The 17,691-nt window shown below is 37.1% G+C and overlaps 3 protein-coding genes across 3 annotated transcripts; all 3 read left to right on the plus strand.

Moving 5' to 3' along the window:
- The first annotated feature begins 1,972 nt into the window (after window positions 1-1,972).
- On the plus strand, window positions 1,973-3,426 carry LOC113708229 (wall-associated receptor kinase-like 1). Its single transcript, XM_027230690.2, has 2 exons — window positions 1,973-1,986; window positions 2,211-3,426. Exons 1-2 carry the CDS (start codon window positions 1,973-1,975, stop codon window positions 3,424-3,426), a joined length of 1,230 nt encoding a protein of 409 aa, XP_027086491.2.
- A 3,668-nt stretch (window positions 3,427-7,094) lies between these two features.
- Window positions 7,095-7,571, plus strand: LOC140014189 (uncharacterized mitochondrial protein AtMg00860-like). Its single transcript, XM_072064609.1, has one exon. The coding sequence runs from the start codon at window positions 7,095-7,097 to the stop codon at window positions 7,569-7,571; it is 477 nt and encodes a 158-aa protein (XP_071920710.1).
- A 1,519-nt stretch (window positions 7,572-9,090) lies between these two features.
- Window positions 9,091-9,444, plus strand: LOC140014190 (uncharacterized). The gene has a single exon (XM_072064611.1). The coding sequence runs from the start codon at window positions 9,091-9,093 to the stop codon at window positions 9,442-9,444; it is 354 nt and encodes a 117-aa protein (XP_071920712.1).
- The last annotated feature ends 8,247 nt before the right edge of the window (window positions 9,445-17,691 follow it).

Here is a 17,691-nt window from a genome sequence, read left to right on the forward strand (position 1 = left end):
TTCTGTTGTGGAGTGTGAGGACAAGAGGACTGATGAAGAATACCGGACTTAGTCATAAAGGTATCAAAAGGAGTGGAAAAATATTCTTTCGCATTATCACTGCGAAGTATACGTACAGGCACACCAAATTGAGTCTTTATTTCTGTAACAAATGCACAAAAAATGGAATATAATTCTGAACGATCTTTCATTAAATAAAGCCATGTAACTCTGGAAAAATCATCAACAAAGATTACAAAATATTTAAAACCTAACTTTGAAGTTACTCGACTAGGACCCCAAACATCAGAATGAACTAACAAAAAGGGTTCCGAAACCCGTTTATTGACCCTAGGGACAAAAGAAACACGATGATGCTTTCCTAATTGACAAGACTCACATTCTAATGAAGACAACTGACTCAAGGTAGGGACCAACTTCTTCAAATTTTGTAGAGACGGATGACCCAAACGACAGTGAATTTCAAGAGGAGAAACAGTAGCAGGGCACGCAATCGGACCATTAGAGTTGAGAAAGTAAAGACCATTATGCTCATGTCCTCCACCAATCGTCCTCTTTGTCTTCAAATCCTGAATGACAACAAAATCAGGAGAAAAAATAACTGAACACTGTAGAGATTTAGTAAGCTTACTAACGGACATTAGATTAAAAGGCAAACTGGGAACGTAAAGAACAGAAGGCAGCGGAAGAGATGAGTTAATTTCTACAGTGCCTAGTCCTTTAACTTTAGTTGTAGATCCATCAGCTAAAGTAACATGAGGGAAGGAAGTAGACTCTTGAAAATTAGAAAAATTTCTAGAGGTACCTGACATATGATCAGTAGCTCCGGAATCAATGATCCATGAGTCAAAATTAGATGATGTGGAGAGACAAGCCATAGCATTACCTTTTTGTGCTACAGAAGTAGAGGGAAGAGATGCGTGATTTGCAGTTTGGTACTGCAGAAATTTGATATAATCTTCCTCAGATATGGTAACAGTCTTCTGAGACCCTTGTGCTAAAGAACTTGATTCAGTTTGATCAGTGGTAACCGTATTAACAAACCGAGGTGGTTTTCCATTTAAATCCCAACAAGTATCACGAGTGTGATTCTTTAAACCACAATGATTGCACTCACGGGTGCCTCGACCTCCACGACCCCCACGACCTCTACTTCTTCCTCCACGAGAGCCACGTCCAAAATTAAGTTGCTCTGTCCGATTATTGTTAGCAATTAAAGCAGATTTGTCATTAATTAAAGCACCATCACCCTGTGCATTGTCCTTAGATGCAGAACGTAAGACCCGAGCATACGCCTCTGCAAAGGATGGTAATTGTTCACCTGCTAAAATTTGAGATTTGATTGGTTCAAATTCCGGCTTGAGACCAGCCAGGAATTTGAGCACAAGCATTTGTTCTCTTTGCCTCTGCATAACCTTGATATCACTTGAGAGAGGCATTACAGCATTTAATTCCTCTGAGACTCGCTTAAGATCAGCAAAGTATTCAGTTACTGTCTTGTTATCTTGTTGCAACTGAAAATACTCCAAAGAAATATCAAACATCCGTGAGAGATTACTGCAATATAATAACCGGACATAATCCCAAACTTCTTTTGTTGTCTCACAATGAGAACACATGTAAGCAATTCGTGGCTCCATAGAATTCCATATTGCTCCAAGAATTTGGGCATCCTCTTGAATCCACATTAGTTTCTTGCTATCCTCCGTAGGAGAGTCATCTGTGAGATAACGTTGCTTTCCTAAGCCTGTCAGATAAATCTTAACAGCTTTTGACCACTGTTGATAATTGGTATCATTCAACTTCCAATTTGTGATTTGAGGCATCACCATTGGCATAATATTAGTGGACGTCACAATACTTTTTGATAAACTTTCAGCCATAGCGAATAGCACTTCAAACCCAAGAAAGGGTCAAAACTCGAGACGCGTGAACAGTACGCGTGAACAGTGCCCCCGTGAACAGTGCCGCGATGAACAGTGCGGCGTGAACAGTACTTTGCTAGATGTTTAACCTAAACCCTAGGACTCTTGCTCTGATACCATGTAAAGAGGTATCTTGGGAGGAAAACATCTAGTCACCGTATTATGAGTGACCAACTAATATTTATAGGAGTACAAACCTAACGGACTGTTTACAAGAATACCCTTACTAATATATTATCTACAAGAATACTAATATTCTCCTAACAGCTATTTTCATTTCTTTAGGTACATTTTCACATTATTCAATCCCGCTTCTTGTCAGTACTTTTGTTTGATAGTCGTCCTCTCAATCATAATTTATTGTACAGGCATTGGAATTGCAACTACTTTTCTTATATTAGTCTTTGCATGTGTTTGGATGCACCGAAAGCTTAAAAAAATAGAAGAAAAAGAAGCGAAAAAGAAACTCTTCAAGAGATTGCTGCAGCAGCAGCTATCATCAGGTAAGGGAAGTGTGTTTGAAACGAAGCTTTTTGTCACAAAAGAGCTGGAGAAGGCAACAGACAATTTTAATGAAAGTCGTATTCTGGGCAAAGGAGAGCTTGGAACTGTTTACAAAGGAATGCAGTCAGATGGAACTATTGTAGCTGTGAAGAAATCAAACAAAATTGACCGGGATCAACTGTTGCAGTTTATCAATGAAGTGCTTATTCTCTCACAGATAAATCACAGGCACATAGTGAAATTGTTAGGTTGTTGTTTGGAAACCGAAGTTCCATTACTTGTTTATGAATTTGTGTCAAATGGAACCCTTTCGCAGCACCTTCATGATGACCCAAGCGCTGGAATGATCACTTGGGAGAATCGTTTACGTATTGCAGCTGAAGTTGCTGGAGCTCTTTCTTATTTGCACTCATGCGCTTCAACGGCCATTTTTCACAGGGACATCAAGTCAAGCAACATATTGTTAGATGAGAACTACAGGGCGGTTGTCTCCGATTTCGGGCTGTCACGATCAGTTGCTATTGATAGAACACACTTAACTATACTAGTCGGAGGCACATTTGGTTACTTAGACCCAGAGTACATTCGCTCAGGGCAACCCAATGATAAAAGTGACGTTTATGCCTTTGGAGTTGTTCTTGCTGAACTTCTAACAGGCCAAGAGGCTGTCTCTTCAGATAAGTCTGATGTTGGTTTGGTTATCCGGTTTCTATCATCCATGAAGGAAAACCGATTGTTTGAAATCTTGGACAAGATTGTCGCTGATGAAGGCCTAGAAGAGGAAATTCTTTTTGTTGCTAAGCTTGTCAAAAGATGCCTAAAACTCAATGCAAGGAAAAGGCCAGGCATGAAGGAGATAGCTGCTGAACTTGAACAACTGAGGAGAATAAAGGAAGGGTCAATAGATAAACAAAATTTTCAGGATGGTTATTGCTCAATAAGCGAAAAATCTGATTTTTGCAATGTTGATTTAATTACTGAAGATACCGATGAGTAGTTTTTGATCCACAATTTGCATGTTTTCCATAGATGTAAGAACTCTTTTGGAATGTTACATTTTTAAGAATATATATGTTCCACCTTGTCACATTTGATAGCACTGGAAAGCCAACTTTCACCTTGAAAACTCAGACGCCCGCGTCTCCACCCCTCCTCTCCATGAAAATCTCTAGTCTCAATCGTTCTTCTCTTTCTCTCCCAAAGGCGCGTTTCGTTCTTTGTTTTCTCTCACAAAGGGACGTACAGAATTTACCCGTAAATGAAAAGAAAAGAACTCCAAAAGCATTGCATTCAAAAAAACATGAACTTGACAGAACAATACCAAATACATATTTAAAGTTTCTGTTTCCCTTTTTGATTGAAACATGGAAGAAATATAGGCAAATAAGCTTGAAGATACTTCTTTTACATTGATAGCAAGGTGGGAAGAATTTCCTTCCGCAAGTGCAGGCTACAATTGAAGGCCATCTGCAGTATCAGTATGTGATTGAAATTACTAACAGGTGGAGTGGCCCAAAAAAGAAAAAAAAAAGAAAAGAAAAGAAAGACCTCATTGGTGATTGAATTCGTATCATTGGGTAGAAAAGGCACAAGCACATAGAATTTATGCCAGAAAAAAATACCATATTTCAGCAAAGGAAGGAAATGGAAACTTTAGGTTGTTTATTTTTATTTGTTGTTTTCACTCAAATATTTATTACATAAACTGAACCAAAGCAAACTTTTCTGTTTTTTTTTTTTTTTATTGGAGGTATTTTAAATAAAATAAGGAGAGACATAGCATCCTTGAAGATAGACAGAGAGTGGAATGATTGATCTTCTTCTGCGGTTATATCAATTTCGTAGCTATAGAACCTTTCGCTAACTAAATAACCATTATCTTCATGAACATTATTTTTATCTTTTGAATTCTTTCTGGGCATCAAAAGTTTGTCCAGTCTTGCGGATACTTCTTTCATGCCCGACCTATTTCGTGCATTCAGACTCAATACATTTCTTGGCAAGATTATCCATGGTAGTAATCTCCTCTTGTTCATCGCAGAATGAAAGTGAATAACCAAGCCTTCATTTTATTTACCAGAAGAGACTGCTTTTTGGCCTGTTAACAATTCAGCCAGAACCACTCCAAAGGCATAGACATCGTGTAATAGCTGAGCTGGAGCCAAGGTGGTTGGAGGTCAGGAAGTTAGTTGGGAATTAGTTAGGAAGGAATATTCCAAGTAACGGATTGCACGAGTTAGTTATTTCATTTTGTAAGAATACCAGAAACAAGTATAAAGCAGTAGAGTAAGAGAGGCAAAGGCAGATTTTGGACGTGATCATTTTCTTCTTCCTCAAAAATATCTTCAGTCTTCCTACTATTCTTCTTCTCCTCTCCTTTACCTGTCCCCATTTCTTCCTTGTATTCATTCTTTCTTGTATAAGACCAGTACAATTGGTATCAGAGCTTGCGGTCCTTGGATCTGTGAGCTCGTCTACCGAATCCGTAGCTGACCATAGCTGAGGGTACAAGAATGAAGGGCTTTGAAGAACAGTTGAAGAAGCAGGATTCATGAATTCAGAGTATTCTTGAATCTAATGCAGCAGAAAGACTAGCATTGGAGGAGAAATTGGCGGCAAATTACTCTAATATGAAGGCGCTCTTAGAAGCTAACTCAGCTGAGATGAAAATTTTTTCATGGTTTCCATGAATGCTCTGTACAATGCTTTCGTGAGAAGCTTGCAAGGAGACAGAGGAATATTGGGAACTTCACCTGACAACACAGAGAGACCACCTGTCCAAAGGCTTCAGAGGAATTTAGAGTTAGGGCAGTCCAGTCAAGGAGAGAGGAATTATCTACCAATGGGGATTCCTAAGGTGGAATTTCCTAATTTTGATGGTTGTAACCCCAGGGAGTGGGTTAGGAGATGTGAGAAGTTTTTCCATTTATGTCGCATTCCAGACTCAACAAATGGATTTAATGGAATTGCATCTGGATGGAAAAGCTAGTATCTGGTATCAAGGCTTCAAGATGGATAAGGGTGAGTTACAATGGGGTAGATTCAGCCAAGAGCTTTGAAATCGAGTTGGAAATTTGGGGGAGGATGATGTAATCGAAGAGTTTAACAAGCTTCATCAAACTTCCACAGTGCTGGCCTACCAAGAGAAATTTGAGGAGCTGAGAGCTATTGTAATGCTTAGGGTTCCTGGTCTCACTAAATCTTATTACATTTCCAATTTTCTGAGTGGACTGAAGGAGGAGATTAAATCTGTGGTCAAGATCCACAAACCTACTACCTTGCAGTTGGCATTTGAGAAGGCGAGATGGCAGGAGCATTATTTGCAGGTCATGTCTAGGCAACACAAGCTGGCGACAAAACCAACTCCAGTTATAGATCCAATTCAGAAGAAACCTGCACATCAGGCATTTGACAGTAGTAACAATAAAACTACCCCCCAAGGCTCTAGGAGGATTACTCCCACTGAGTTTCAATATAGGAAGGACCACAATTTATGTTACAAATGTGGAGAAAAGTTTTCTCCTAGACATGTTTGCAGGAATAAGGGAATTCATTTGCTATTAGCAAATGAAAACGAGGCACAAGTGGATGAGATAGCGGATGAAGAATGTGAAATCATTGAGTATCAAGGTAACAAGTATGGCAGAGATGTTACACTATCCCTACACTCAGTTTCAGGACATTTGTCTTCCAGTACCATTAAGATGTTGGGGTATTATGGTGATCAAGAGGTTTCCATTTTGTTGGATGGACGAAGTACCAACTGTTTCATAAAACCAGCTATTGCTCAGCTCTACCCTGAAGCTGTTAAGAGTCATAGACCTTTTAAAGTAAAGATTGCAGATGGGAAAGAATTAGTTTGTGAACAATGGATTCCTGACATGAAGTGGATAATGCAGGGCCATCATTTTACTCACAATGTGTATGTGCTGGACTTGGAACCATATGATTTGATTTTGGGGGTTGATTGGATGAAGTGTTACAGGCCCATGACTTTTGATTTTCAGAAGCTGTCATTGTCATTTGAAAAAAAGGGTGAAATGGTGCTACTGCAAGGGGATTCCCACTCTGCTAAGGTATTGATGAAGTAGGGAGCAGCTGCCCAGAAGTATTGCAGAAACAAAATCAGAACAACATTGCAACATTCTTGCATGGTCAGAGTACAAAATTCACAGGTAACTACTGTGCCAAAAGCACTCACTCAATTACTTGCTTAATATGAGGACATATTTGTTGCACCTACAATTTACCCCCCAACCGTAGCCTCGATCATCAGATACCTTTGAAACTTGAGCTAAACCTTTCAAGATTAGCCCATATAGGTATCCCCATAGGCAAAAAACAGAAATAGAAAGGCAAGTTAAAGAAATGTTAGCCACTGGAATTATTCAAACCAGCCATAGCCTTTTTGCATCTCCAGCTTTGCTAGTTTAAAAAAAGGATGGCAGTTAGAGGTTATGCATTGACTATAGACAACTTAACAGCCTCACCATCAAAGACAAGTTTCCCATTCCAATCATTGATGACCTACTTGATGAACTGCATTGTGCAAAAGTATTTTCAAAGATTGATTTGAGGCCAGGGTATCATCAGATAAGAATGGACCCACCTGATATCCAAAAAATAGCTTTCAGAACCCACTCTGGCCTCTATGAATAGTTAGTGATGCCATTTGGCCTTTCTAATGCACCAGCAACCTTCCAAGCTTTAATGAACTCAGTGTTCGAACTTTTTATTAGAAAATTTGTACTAGTATTCTTTGATGACATTCTAGTTTACAGCCCTGATTTTGACTCCCACCTCAAACACCTATCCCTTGTTCTTGACACACTCAGAAACCACTCCTTATATGCAAAGATGTCTAAATGTTTATTTGGGCAAGATAGGGTAGAGTACTTGGGACATATAGTTACTGGTGAAGGAGTCTCTGCTGATCCTGCAAAAGTGGAAGCCATGCTGTCCTGGCCCACCCCTACCACTGTTAAAGGTTTAAAGGGGTTTTTGGGACTGACAGGGTATTACACGAGGTTTGTGAAGGGGTATGGGAAGATAGCTAAACCTTTAACCAATCTGCTAAAGAAGGATGGCTTGAGTGGGTTGAGCAAGCTGAGGGTGCTTTCCAGCAACTCAAACAAGCTATGACTCAAGCACCTGTGTGAGCACTACCTGACTTCTCTAGAACATTTTTGTTGGAAACTGATGATAGCCAAAAAGCTATTGGAGCAATTTTGATGCAGTAGGGCAGACCTATTGCCTTCATGAGTCAGGCACTTTGACCAAAGAATCAAGCACTGTCCATTTATGAAAAGGAGTTATTATCATTGATTACTGCAGTGGGGAAGTGGAGACACTATTTGTTAGGAACTCACTTCATAATCAAAACTGATCATGAAAGTTTGAAATACTTACTGGATCAGAAGATTACTACACCCCTCCAACAAAAATGGATGGCTAAACTTATGGGATTGGACTATGAGATCAAATATAAAAGGGGTAAGGATAACTTTGTGGCTGATGCTCTATCTAGAAGGTTGGAAGGAAGGGATGAGGAGTCTAGTCGAGAGGAGATGCAGGTCCATGCCATATCCACAGCAAAACCATTATGGCTAGCAAAGGTCTCAAGCAGTTATAATGGGGATGAGAAGGCCAAGGAACTGCTGGTTGCACTAGCTGTAGACAAATCCAGTGTGCAGGATTACTCATACCAACAAGGGATTATCAGGTACATGGGAAGGGTGTATATTGGAGATAACTCAGATTTAAGATCTCAACTCATCAACTGTATGCATGATTCTGCAATTGGAGGACATTCTGGAAACCAGGGAATGAAGAGTTATTTCTACTAGCCAGGAATGAAAAAAAATGTGGAGTCCTATGTGCAGTCTTGTGACATTTGCAGAGGAGTAAAGGGGAGCATTGTCGCTATCCAGGATTGTTGCAGCCATTATCAATTCCTGAGCAAGCATGGCAGGAAATTTCTATGGATTTCATTAAAGGATTACCCAAATCATTTGGTCATGATATCATATTTGTGGTGGTAGATAGATTTGCAAAATATGCTCATTTTACCTCCATGAATTCTCACTATACTGCTGAGAGTGTTGGTCAGGTGTTTTTCGACCAAATATTCAGATTATATGGTCTGCCAAAGGGGATTGTGTCTGATAGAAACAAGGTATTCACCAGCATTTTCTGGCAGGAGCCTTTTAAGCAAATAGGGACTGATCTTAGCTTTTCTTCTTCCTACCATCCTCAATCTGATGGACAAACTGAGAGGGTGAATAGGTGTTTGGAGACTTACTTAAGAGCCATGAGCTTGCAGCAACCAGGTCATTGGAAAAAGCGTTTATATACCTTCAGCTGAGTGGTAGTACAACACTAACTTCCACTCCAGCTTGCAGATGACACCGTTCCAAGCTCTATATGGTTACAAACCACCCCAACTGAGTTTGAACACAGGTGACACTCAAGTTGCTGCTATTGAAGATTGGTTAAGGGAAAGGGTGAATTGGAATACATTGCTCAGGGAAAATTTATTGCAGGCTCAAAATAGAATGAAACAGTTTGCAAATAACCACAGAGCAAACAGGTCTTTTTCTGATGGTGATTGGGTGTATCTCAAGTTGCAGCCATATAGACAGACTACGGTAGCCTTGAGGAGATGAAGCTGGCAGCCAAGTATTATGGGCCATATCAAGTGGAAAAGAAGATTGGGTCAGTTGCTTATAGACTTAAGCTCCCACAAGGTGCTGCTATTCATCCTATTTTCCATGTTTCACTTTTGAAACCAACGACTAAGGGAACTCCTATCAACAGTGAATTGCCGCAAGTATCAGATGAAGGATTCTACACTACTACCCCCACTGCAGTCCTAGATAGAAGGATGATTGACAGGGATGGCCAGCAGGTGGGACAGGTCTTAATTTGTTGGAAGAACATGAACGAGGAGGATGCTACCTGGGAGGATTTGACTGTTATACAAAGCCAATTCCTATCCTTCAATTCTAGAGACTAGGATTGTTTGAAAGGAGGGCAACTGTAATAGTTGAGCTGGAGCTGAGTTGGAGCCAAGGTGGTTGGAGGTCAGGAAGTTAGTTGGGAATTAGTTAGGAAGGAATATTCCAAGTAACGGATTGCAAGAGTTAGTTATTTCATTTTGTTAGAATACCAGAAACTAGTATAAAGTAGTAGAGTAAGAGAGGCAAAGGCAGATTTTGGTCGTGATCATTTTCTTCTTCCTCAATAATATCTTCAGTCTTCCTACTATTCTTCTTCTCCTTTCCTTTACCTATCCCCATTTCTCCCTTGTATTCATTCTTTCTTGTATAAGACCAGTACACATTGCTTCTATCATTAAGTTGTCGGGTCATAAAGTACTCCAGATCTAAGTAACTAAATATGCCGCCTAATAATGTAGTCAAGTGACTCTTGTCTATAGATACTTGATAAGAGTGGATTGCAGTATAATTAGGTGGGTATATGGTTAGAAAATTACATATTTTGTGCTTAAAGTGGTTGGGGAACTGCCTAATTTTGATTTATTTTCATTTTTCCAGGAAAGAGGTTTGATCAAGAAGGAAATGCAGCATAAAGAAGAACCACCCTCCATAGCTTTTTCTTGAGAAATCAAGATAGAACGTGGGTGAATCAAGGAGTTTTCTTGAAAAAATTGGAGCGAGCAACTGAGAAGTTTTCTTATTTTTATTATTGTCATTGTATTAACTCATTGAATTCATGGTTTTAATTTGCCAAACATGTTGAACCAAACTACTTCTAGGGTTAGGGTTTTTATGATGGAATTTTAATTAGTTTTTTTCAATTTAACTTCTTGACTTTTGCTATGATTTGTCTATCTTGATTTTAATCACGTATTTATGCCTAGTCAACATGAACATAGTCTTCGGGTTGTGTAGAGCTGAGAAGTGACATGAACTGAACACTAGATAGATGAACATATTTTGCCTAGTTACAAGAGTAGGTTAGAATTTATATGACATAATTATATCATCTAAGTTTGCAAAGGGTTTAATTGAATGCTTGCAATTTCGAGAGAGATGTGAGATTTAATTAGGCACACTTTAGATATATCACGAGATAATCTAAAATATTATTGTGTGAAGTGTTCATGGCCAGTGTGAGAACCCTAAAAAAATTTTCACATTTACTCAGCCTTTTGTTTACTTTCACTTCCGTTGTTTTATTTAAGTGAAACTTTGCTATCCATGTTTCCAAGAAAGTTTTCATTATAAATATGAACGTGCGATTGTGTATGTTACGTGTAGTTGTGTGAGATTATATGTATCTATATATATATCTTTGTTGGAAGAGCGGATGAGCGCAACGTTTAAGCTTGGAAAGAAAAAATTTTGTGAAAAAGAGGAAGGGCCAAATCTGGCCGCAAATCCTGCCAGTTCTTGGCCGGATTGCCGACCGGATTGTTGAAGGGTTTTGAAAAAAAAAATTGATTTCTTCTCTGCCCTGTATCCGGCCAGGAATCTAGCCGGGAATCCGGCCAGAAACCGGCCGGATTGTGACATGGCACAGGCGGCCACCAACTTTGACCGCCTGTTTTCTTCCTTTTTATACTATTTTTTGGCCCAAAATATCTTCATTTCTTCCTTAGCTCAGCCGTGTGTCTTGGAGAGAAGAAAGAAAGCTCTTCATTTCCTAGTTTCAATTTTTGCTCGAATCTTGAGATTTCACTGTTGGATTTTCAAGCTACTCCGTACAAGTGTTAGCTAAGCAGGATTAAAGGTGATAGTGGAGTTGTTTTGGAAGGGAAGCTTTAAATTCCTACCTTTCTTGAGTTATAAGGTGAGTTGCTAAGAAAGTTCTTTTGTTGTTTTGATAATGGTATATTAGTCCTTCATAGTGGTTAAATATGCTATATTGTGGATGATTTCATGGTTTTAAGTCAAGTTGGACCATTTTCTGATTTATTGGGGATTTTTCTGACTTTATATGATAATCATGGGTTGGTCTTGGATTAATGGATTAAAATGGTGTTAAATGGAGCTTTTGTGTGTTAATTGCGATTCTTTGTGGAAAATTTCCGCTTGTGGGGATAAATTCCGATTCTAGGGTTTTAATTTGGGGGTTTTCTTATGGTTGACTCTTAAGCTTCTAATTGGCTTTGATTGAAGGGTATTGTGGCCTAATTGGACGTGTTTTATTGCTTATGAATCTTATGTGTGATTGTTGTTGATTCTTGTAAGATTGGGTATTTGTGTAGGGTAAAAGTGAAGAAAATAAGGGGAAGTGCAGTCCGTTTCTATTCTTGTAAATTGAGTGAGTTAAAGTGGATTAGAAATGTGATTTTTGTGTCAAGTTAGATGTATTTCATTGACAACTACTTTGGTCCTCCTGAAGGAGGTTAGATGAGCTATATGTTATGTAAACTTTTATATTTTCGTATAATGAAGGTGGTGACCGTTTTAACCATTTTCAAACATGATACATAGCTACAACTATCCAGTTTTCACCATCAACTGATTACTTATTTCTTGCCAAAATAAAGAGGTGTGGTTTAGGGTTTTCTTAGGTATTTTGTCCTCTTTTCACATGATTTTCTCAAGATATTTGTTATATAATATCTACTTGATTATATATTAATTTTGAACTACCTAAACGATTCAGAAAAATATTTCTTTAGCCTATCTAGTTGGATTCTGGCTTGTCTTTGGTCCAAGTGTTTTCCGTTGGAAATTTTATAACCCTTTTGGGTTTAGTTTTGCGTTTGTTTTTTAAACCCTAGTTATTCCCGTCCGCAAATCCAAATGCCTCTTTTCACTTTAAAGTCATCCTTATACAGTCGACTCGTCATTAGTCGGATTTTCTCACTTACTTGTTTTGCTAGATGAATTGTAATATTCTCTTTCGTTTAATCTTAGGTTTCATCGGTGACTGAGGGTAATATCCGGAAGGATATTTTGGACGTTATTTTGCGTAAATAGGTGAGTGTTCCTTATTTGTTATATTTTCCTTGACTTCCTGGCTTCTTGTTATTGATTGATAATGTGTTAAGTGCTCTCAATGATTGCCAAAACGAGTTTTCTAGGTGAGTGTGTACTTTATCGCACTCGACCTAAATGAATATAAAATTTTCAATGATTCAATGATTGAAACGCTACTTGTGCATGAATGTAAGCCTTTTGGCTGAATTGGGTCCTGCCCTTCGTTACCGATCGACTCGAACCAGAAGCGGACTCGGTCGGGCGATATGGTGACTCTGGGCGAATGTTTGGTATACTCAAGTATTACCTTGTAGTCTGGTGGAGCCTGACCAATGCCCAGGAGGGGGTGAATGAAATGAACGAATGAATGTCAATGCAAATGAGGGGTTTTACTTATCAAAAATGCATTTTCAAATGATTGGAGGAATAAGAGAATGAAAGGAGAATGAATGAATGAATAGCTCCCTGTGAGCACGTATCCTTTTAATGAATGTGTTATTATTGCTTTCCATTGTAAATGTTTCTTGAATTATTGGTTATCTATAGTTAATGCATTGGCTTTATTGTTTGGTTATGTATTCAGAACCTCACTGAACTTTTAGCTCACCCCTTTAGTTTTGTTTTCCTTAACAAGGGAAGGCGAGCCAGGCCGGGAGCTTGGTATAGACTAGTTTAGTCTAGATCTCTGAATTTTGTAATGGTTCTCACCCTAGTGCTTGGCACGGGGTGGATGCATAAAGAATTGAGAACCTTTATATATTCGATGTTTGTACTCCCTTTTGAGATAGAATGTATATAAGTTTCGCTTTAATTTTTGGATTGTTATTACGTTTGATCTTGTGGTCTTATTTCGGATTTGCTTGAGGTACGACTGAGTCCCGGCGAGAGTTGGGCAGGCGGTTCGCCGAACCCTTTGGTTCGCCTTAGGGGAAGGTGGGGCTGTCACAGCCAGTCAAGAAAATAACTGGTTAAACTGACTCAAATTATGGATTAGTACTTATCTTGAAAGCCCGAAATCTGAAATAACAGCCCTGAAGGTCTCATCCAACAATATGTTGCTTGACTTTATATCTCTGTGATAAATAACTATTGAAGCATGGGAGTGCATATAAGCCAGTGTTTCTACAGACTCTGCAGCAATATGTAAGTGATCTTCAAAGAAATCGTTGAGACCTTTTGCTCACCTTGCAGGTGGTTTGAGAGGGTGCCATTTGACACATATTCATAAACAAGCATTGAAACTTTAGTTTGCAAGAGGCAGCCTAACAATTTTACTATATGCCGTGCTTTATATGTGAGAGAATGGAAACTTTGTTAAAAACTGACTAATTTCATTCTCATCACTCTTGTTTCCCTTTTTCACTACCACTAATAAGTAACTGTTTTGTGCTATATTTGGATGATATTTTATATTACTTTTAATCAATTTTCAATATTATAAGAAGAAAATGGTCCATTTTGATTAGAATTGGTTCTAAATGTTACTTAGTGCTTAAATAAGAGTTTTGCCCCCTTTACTCACATGTTTTGATTGTTTTTTTTTTTTATAGCAGTTGGAAACTAATGTGATCATTGGACAAGAAAGAAATTTACAATATGTTGATTGTAGTCCTTAAGTTCATAAAAATGGTGAGCTTTAAGAGTTGTTTGAGTCACATAACCAAGAAAGTGGAGAAACTATCGAAAAAGAAAGTTGGACCAAATCCCTTCAAGAATCCGTGGCTGGATCCCTGGAGGGATTTGAGGTAGAAGCAGAGCAAGTTGGACAAAATAGGGGAAGTGAATCCCTTCAACAATTCCTAGCCGGATTCTTTGCTGGATTGAATCCAGTCAGGTATCCGCAAGTAAATTTCTAGAGGGATCCTAGTCAGAATTATCGGTTGCATCTTGTGCAACTTGATTTCAACTCAATTATTTCATAACTTTTAAGGGATGAATCTGCAGACTTTTGAGCTATAAAATGGAGACTCTAGAACCATTTTTGGACCACTATAAACACCAATTCTTCAAGACTCAAAGGAAGCTTTTGGAGGTGAAAGAAACACCACAAAAATGTAAATTTTAGCTAATTCTTAGTTCTTTAGTTTAGCTTAGTGTAGGATAGTTTAACTTAATTAGTTCACCTTTCTTGTATATTAGCTAGATGAAGGTGAAATTGGAGGATGAGAAAGGCAAGGAGAGATCTCATGTGATATGGGTTACTTTACCTTCCCAACTCTTTATCTTTGTAATTGATTCTAAATTTAGTTATTATACAAGTTTGAATTTTGTCTTCGTTATGTGTTGCTAAGGTTATGCTTAGATTTATGAATGAAACTTCTAAATCTTATTAGTGATGTTTATTTAGTTACTTGATGCTATTACTTTGAATAAGTTATTTAGCACTTTTGCTTTTATAATCATGATTAACTGGCCATTAATTGTGATAATTTTAAAGTATTAAATTTGTAAAGAAAATTGGGATTTGGCACTAGTTTAAGGAAATGCTAAATCTAGGGAGTATACTCATGAGTGTAGAGGTGTGCCTTTATGACTTTGGTGACTTGTTCCTTGTAATTTCATAGAAGAATTGAATTTGCAATTAATTTCATAACCACGAGAATAAGTATGGTTTAGTTACAAGTATAACTGATTCACTACAAGTGTAGGCTTCATATGCATTAGGAAATTATGTTATACTTAGCCAAAATAATAACATTCAATTGACCGGTAGATTCACTTGCAAGAGTAGTTGAGAATTCCATGATACTAGGAGCTTTTAATTGTTGTTTTTACTCCTCTTATTTCATGTTTATAGTGTAGATTTATATTCATGCATTTGTGGTAGTCTAAATAATAAAGGAGTATGAGAATCACCGGTAATTGATTATTTTTTCATGTGGTATCGACATCTAATATCATTTATGCTAGATAAGCAATCTGTATACTCATAAAAATTAGTTATTTAGGCTATTAAAATTTGGTGCATGGTAGAACCTCATCAAATTTTTGGTGCTATTATTGGGGACATTTGTGACAATATCAATGTGAAGAGCGCTTTATTAGTTTAGACATTTTACTTATTTTCTTGTGTTTGTTATGCCTAGTTTCCTTGTATGTTTATTAAGTTTTTGTTTGTGTGTTTTTTGTATGTGTCAAGCCACCTATTATGCTTGACTAAACTTATTTTTGAATTACTTTAAAAGTATGTTTAGGTATTCAAGGAAAATAGTCAACATGGACGGACAATGCATAAGAAATGAAAGTTCGCCAATAGACTCTTATCATGTGCAAACATTTATGAGTAGAGTTAATCAAGAAAGTACCGCAAATATATATTTTGAAAATGGTTTAAGGAGTTTAAAGGTTAAACTTAATTATATAATGTTAAAAATTCAATTGGACACTATTATTCATATGTTTGAATAAAAGAGGAATGTTAACACTTTTAATTTTAATCATGTTATTTGTGACTTGTGTGGAAGTTATCATGCAACTTATAAATAACAAACACAAAATGTGGATTATTATGATCAATTTGAGTATTGCAATCCTCGTTTTGATCAATATGATCTTACTTGCATAATTTTCATACTTGTGGTTGGAATAATCAATATGCTTATAATGATTCTTTATGTCTTTATGATGATTTTCAATCCAAATTTATCCAACATGTAGGTAAACTATCGTGGGAACTAGCTATTCAAAGGATAGCTAACGGATCTAAACCCCCTTGGAAGTTAGTTATTGAAAAAGTAGCTAATATGATATCCAATCATTTTGATAGGATTGAGAACATAATAGATGAATTAGGTTTTCATTTTGATAGAATTCAAGACTAATTGTATGATTTGTGTGAAGTTATTTTATATAATAATATCCAAATTAACCCTAATATGAATGGTGAGGATGTTGTATGTGAAAGTGAATTGTATTTTGATGAAAATAATGGATCTAATTTATACTTCAATGAGGAAATATCCATTTCATATGATCATGCTTTTTGAACTAATTTTGAATCTCAAGAGATGAGCATCAATAATTCATATTTAACACCTCTTAAGAAATGTTTTAAAAGTGTAAGTTCTAAAAATGTTGCTCCCCTAAGAAGGTTTTATGAAAAAAGGTGTGCCAAGAGTCACTAAACTTTTATAAAAAGCCTTACTTATCACACACTATACTACTTTACATCCACGAAATAATGAGATAGCTTCGCAAGTTTAGTATGTGGCTCGCGTGTCATGAACTCTGTCTATTTTAGAATTACCCAATCAAGCACTTTTAGTGTTATGACTATGTAAAAGACTATTTAAAAGAAAAAAATAAAGCAAATCTTCTCTTGCTAGAAAAAAGAAAAAGATGATAAATAAACCAGAAAAATTTTGTTTAATTTTGGCAACGAATCATGTGAGTCAGATTACCTTAGACAAAACTGAATGTAAGCAAATGTTTAAGCATAAATGTTTTGGATTAATTTATATACAATGTCAGTGTATATACTATCACCATTAGATATATAATACATATGCAAAATTTGAATTTAAAATTCAAAATTTGCTCATAAATCATCCATCCAATCGTAATAGTGTATACATAGACAGTATATATAAAATTTACTCAAATGTTTTTCCTCCTCGTCTTGTCTTCCTTTTCCTTCACAAATTTGTCTTTCCAATTGCTCCAACAATTTCCCCAACAAGAAGAGAAAGAAAGCATGGAGTACGTACCTTTGCATCCAATAGGCAGATAAGGATTTCCTTGGTAAACAGGCAAGCTCAAAGAACTCGTACACCTCCAAATCAAAAAATGTAAAAATAATATTATAAAATGAAGTGTTACATCCAAGCACAAAGAACTCGTCAAGGAAAAAGCCTTTTCCTATGCCAAATGGATAAGGAACTGTCATATTACCACATTTCTCAAGACAACCAGCCTTAGCTACAGAGGCAGCAGCTTCATATGCTAGGGAAAATAGTGAGATCATGGATAGAAGATGTAGAGATGAGTAGATTATCCTTTCCATATTCAGCTAGCCAATTAGACATGTTTGAGCTGCAGCTGAGCAGCATGGTCAAATCAAGATTGAACACTGCAAATTGCCTTTATTAAAGTAATCAAATGATTGTTGTTTATGGAAGTCTGTGTCAAAAGAAAAGGCCTGTTGATTAGTCGTTGCAGCAGACAGCCCGAGGGTTGTGGAACAAAACTGATTGATAATAAAATAGTATAGATTGCTAGGTCTGATCTCACAAAATTGATAAAATTGTTATTAATAACCAGGCTTAGCTATAGAAGTAGCAGTTTCATATTCTAGGAAAAATAGTGAGATC

Source organism: Coffea arabica, chromosome 9c (genome assembly GCF_036785885.1).
Source record: "Coffea arabica cultivar ET-39 chromosome 9c, Coffea Arabica ET-39 HiFi, whole genome shotgun sequence".
Classification (NCBI taxonomy): domain Eukaryota; kingdom Viridiplantae; phylum Streptophyta; class Magnoliopsida; order Gentianales; family Rubiaceae; genus Coffea; species Coffea arabica.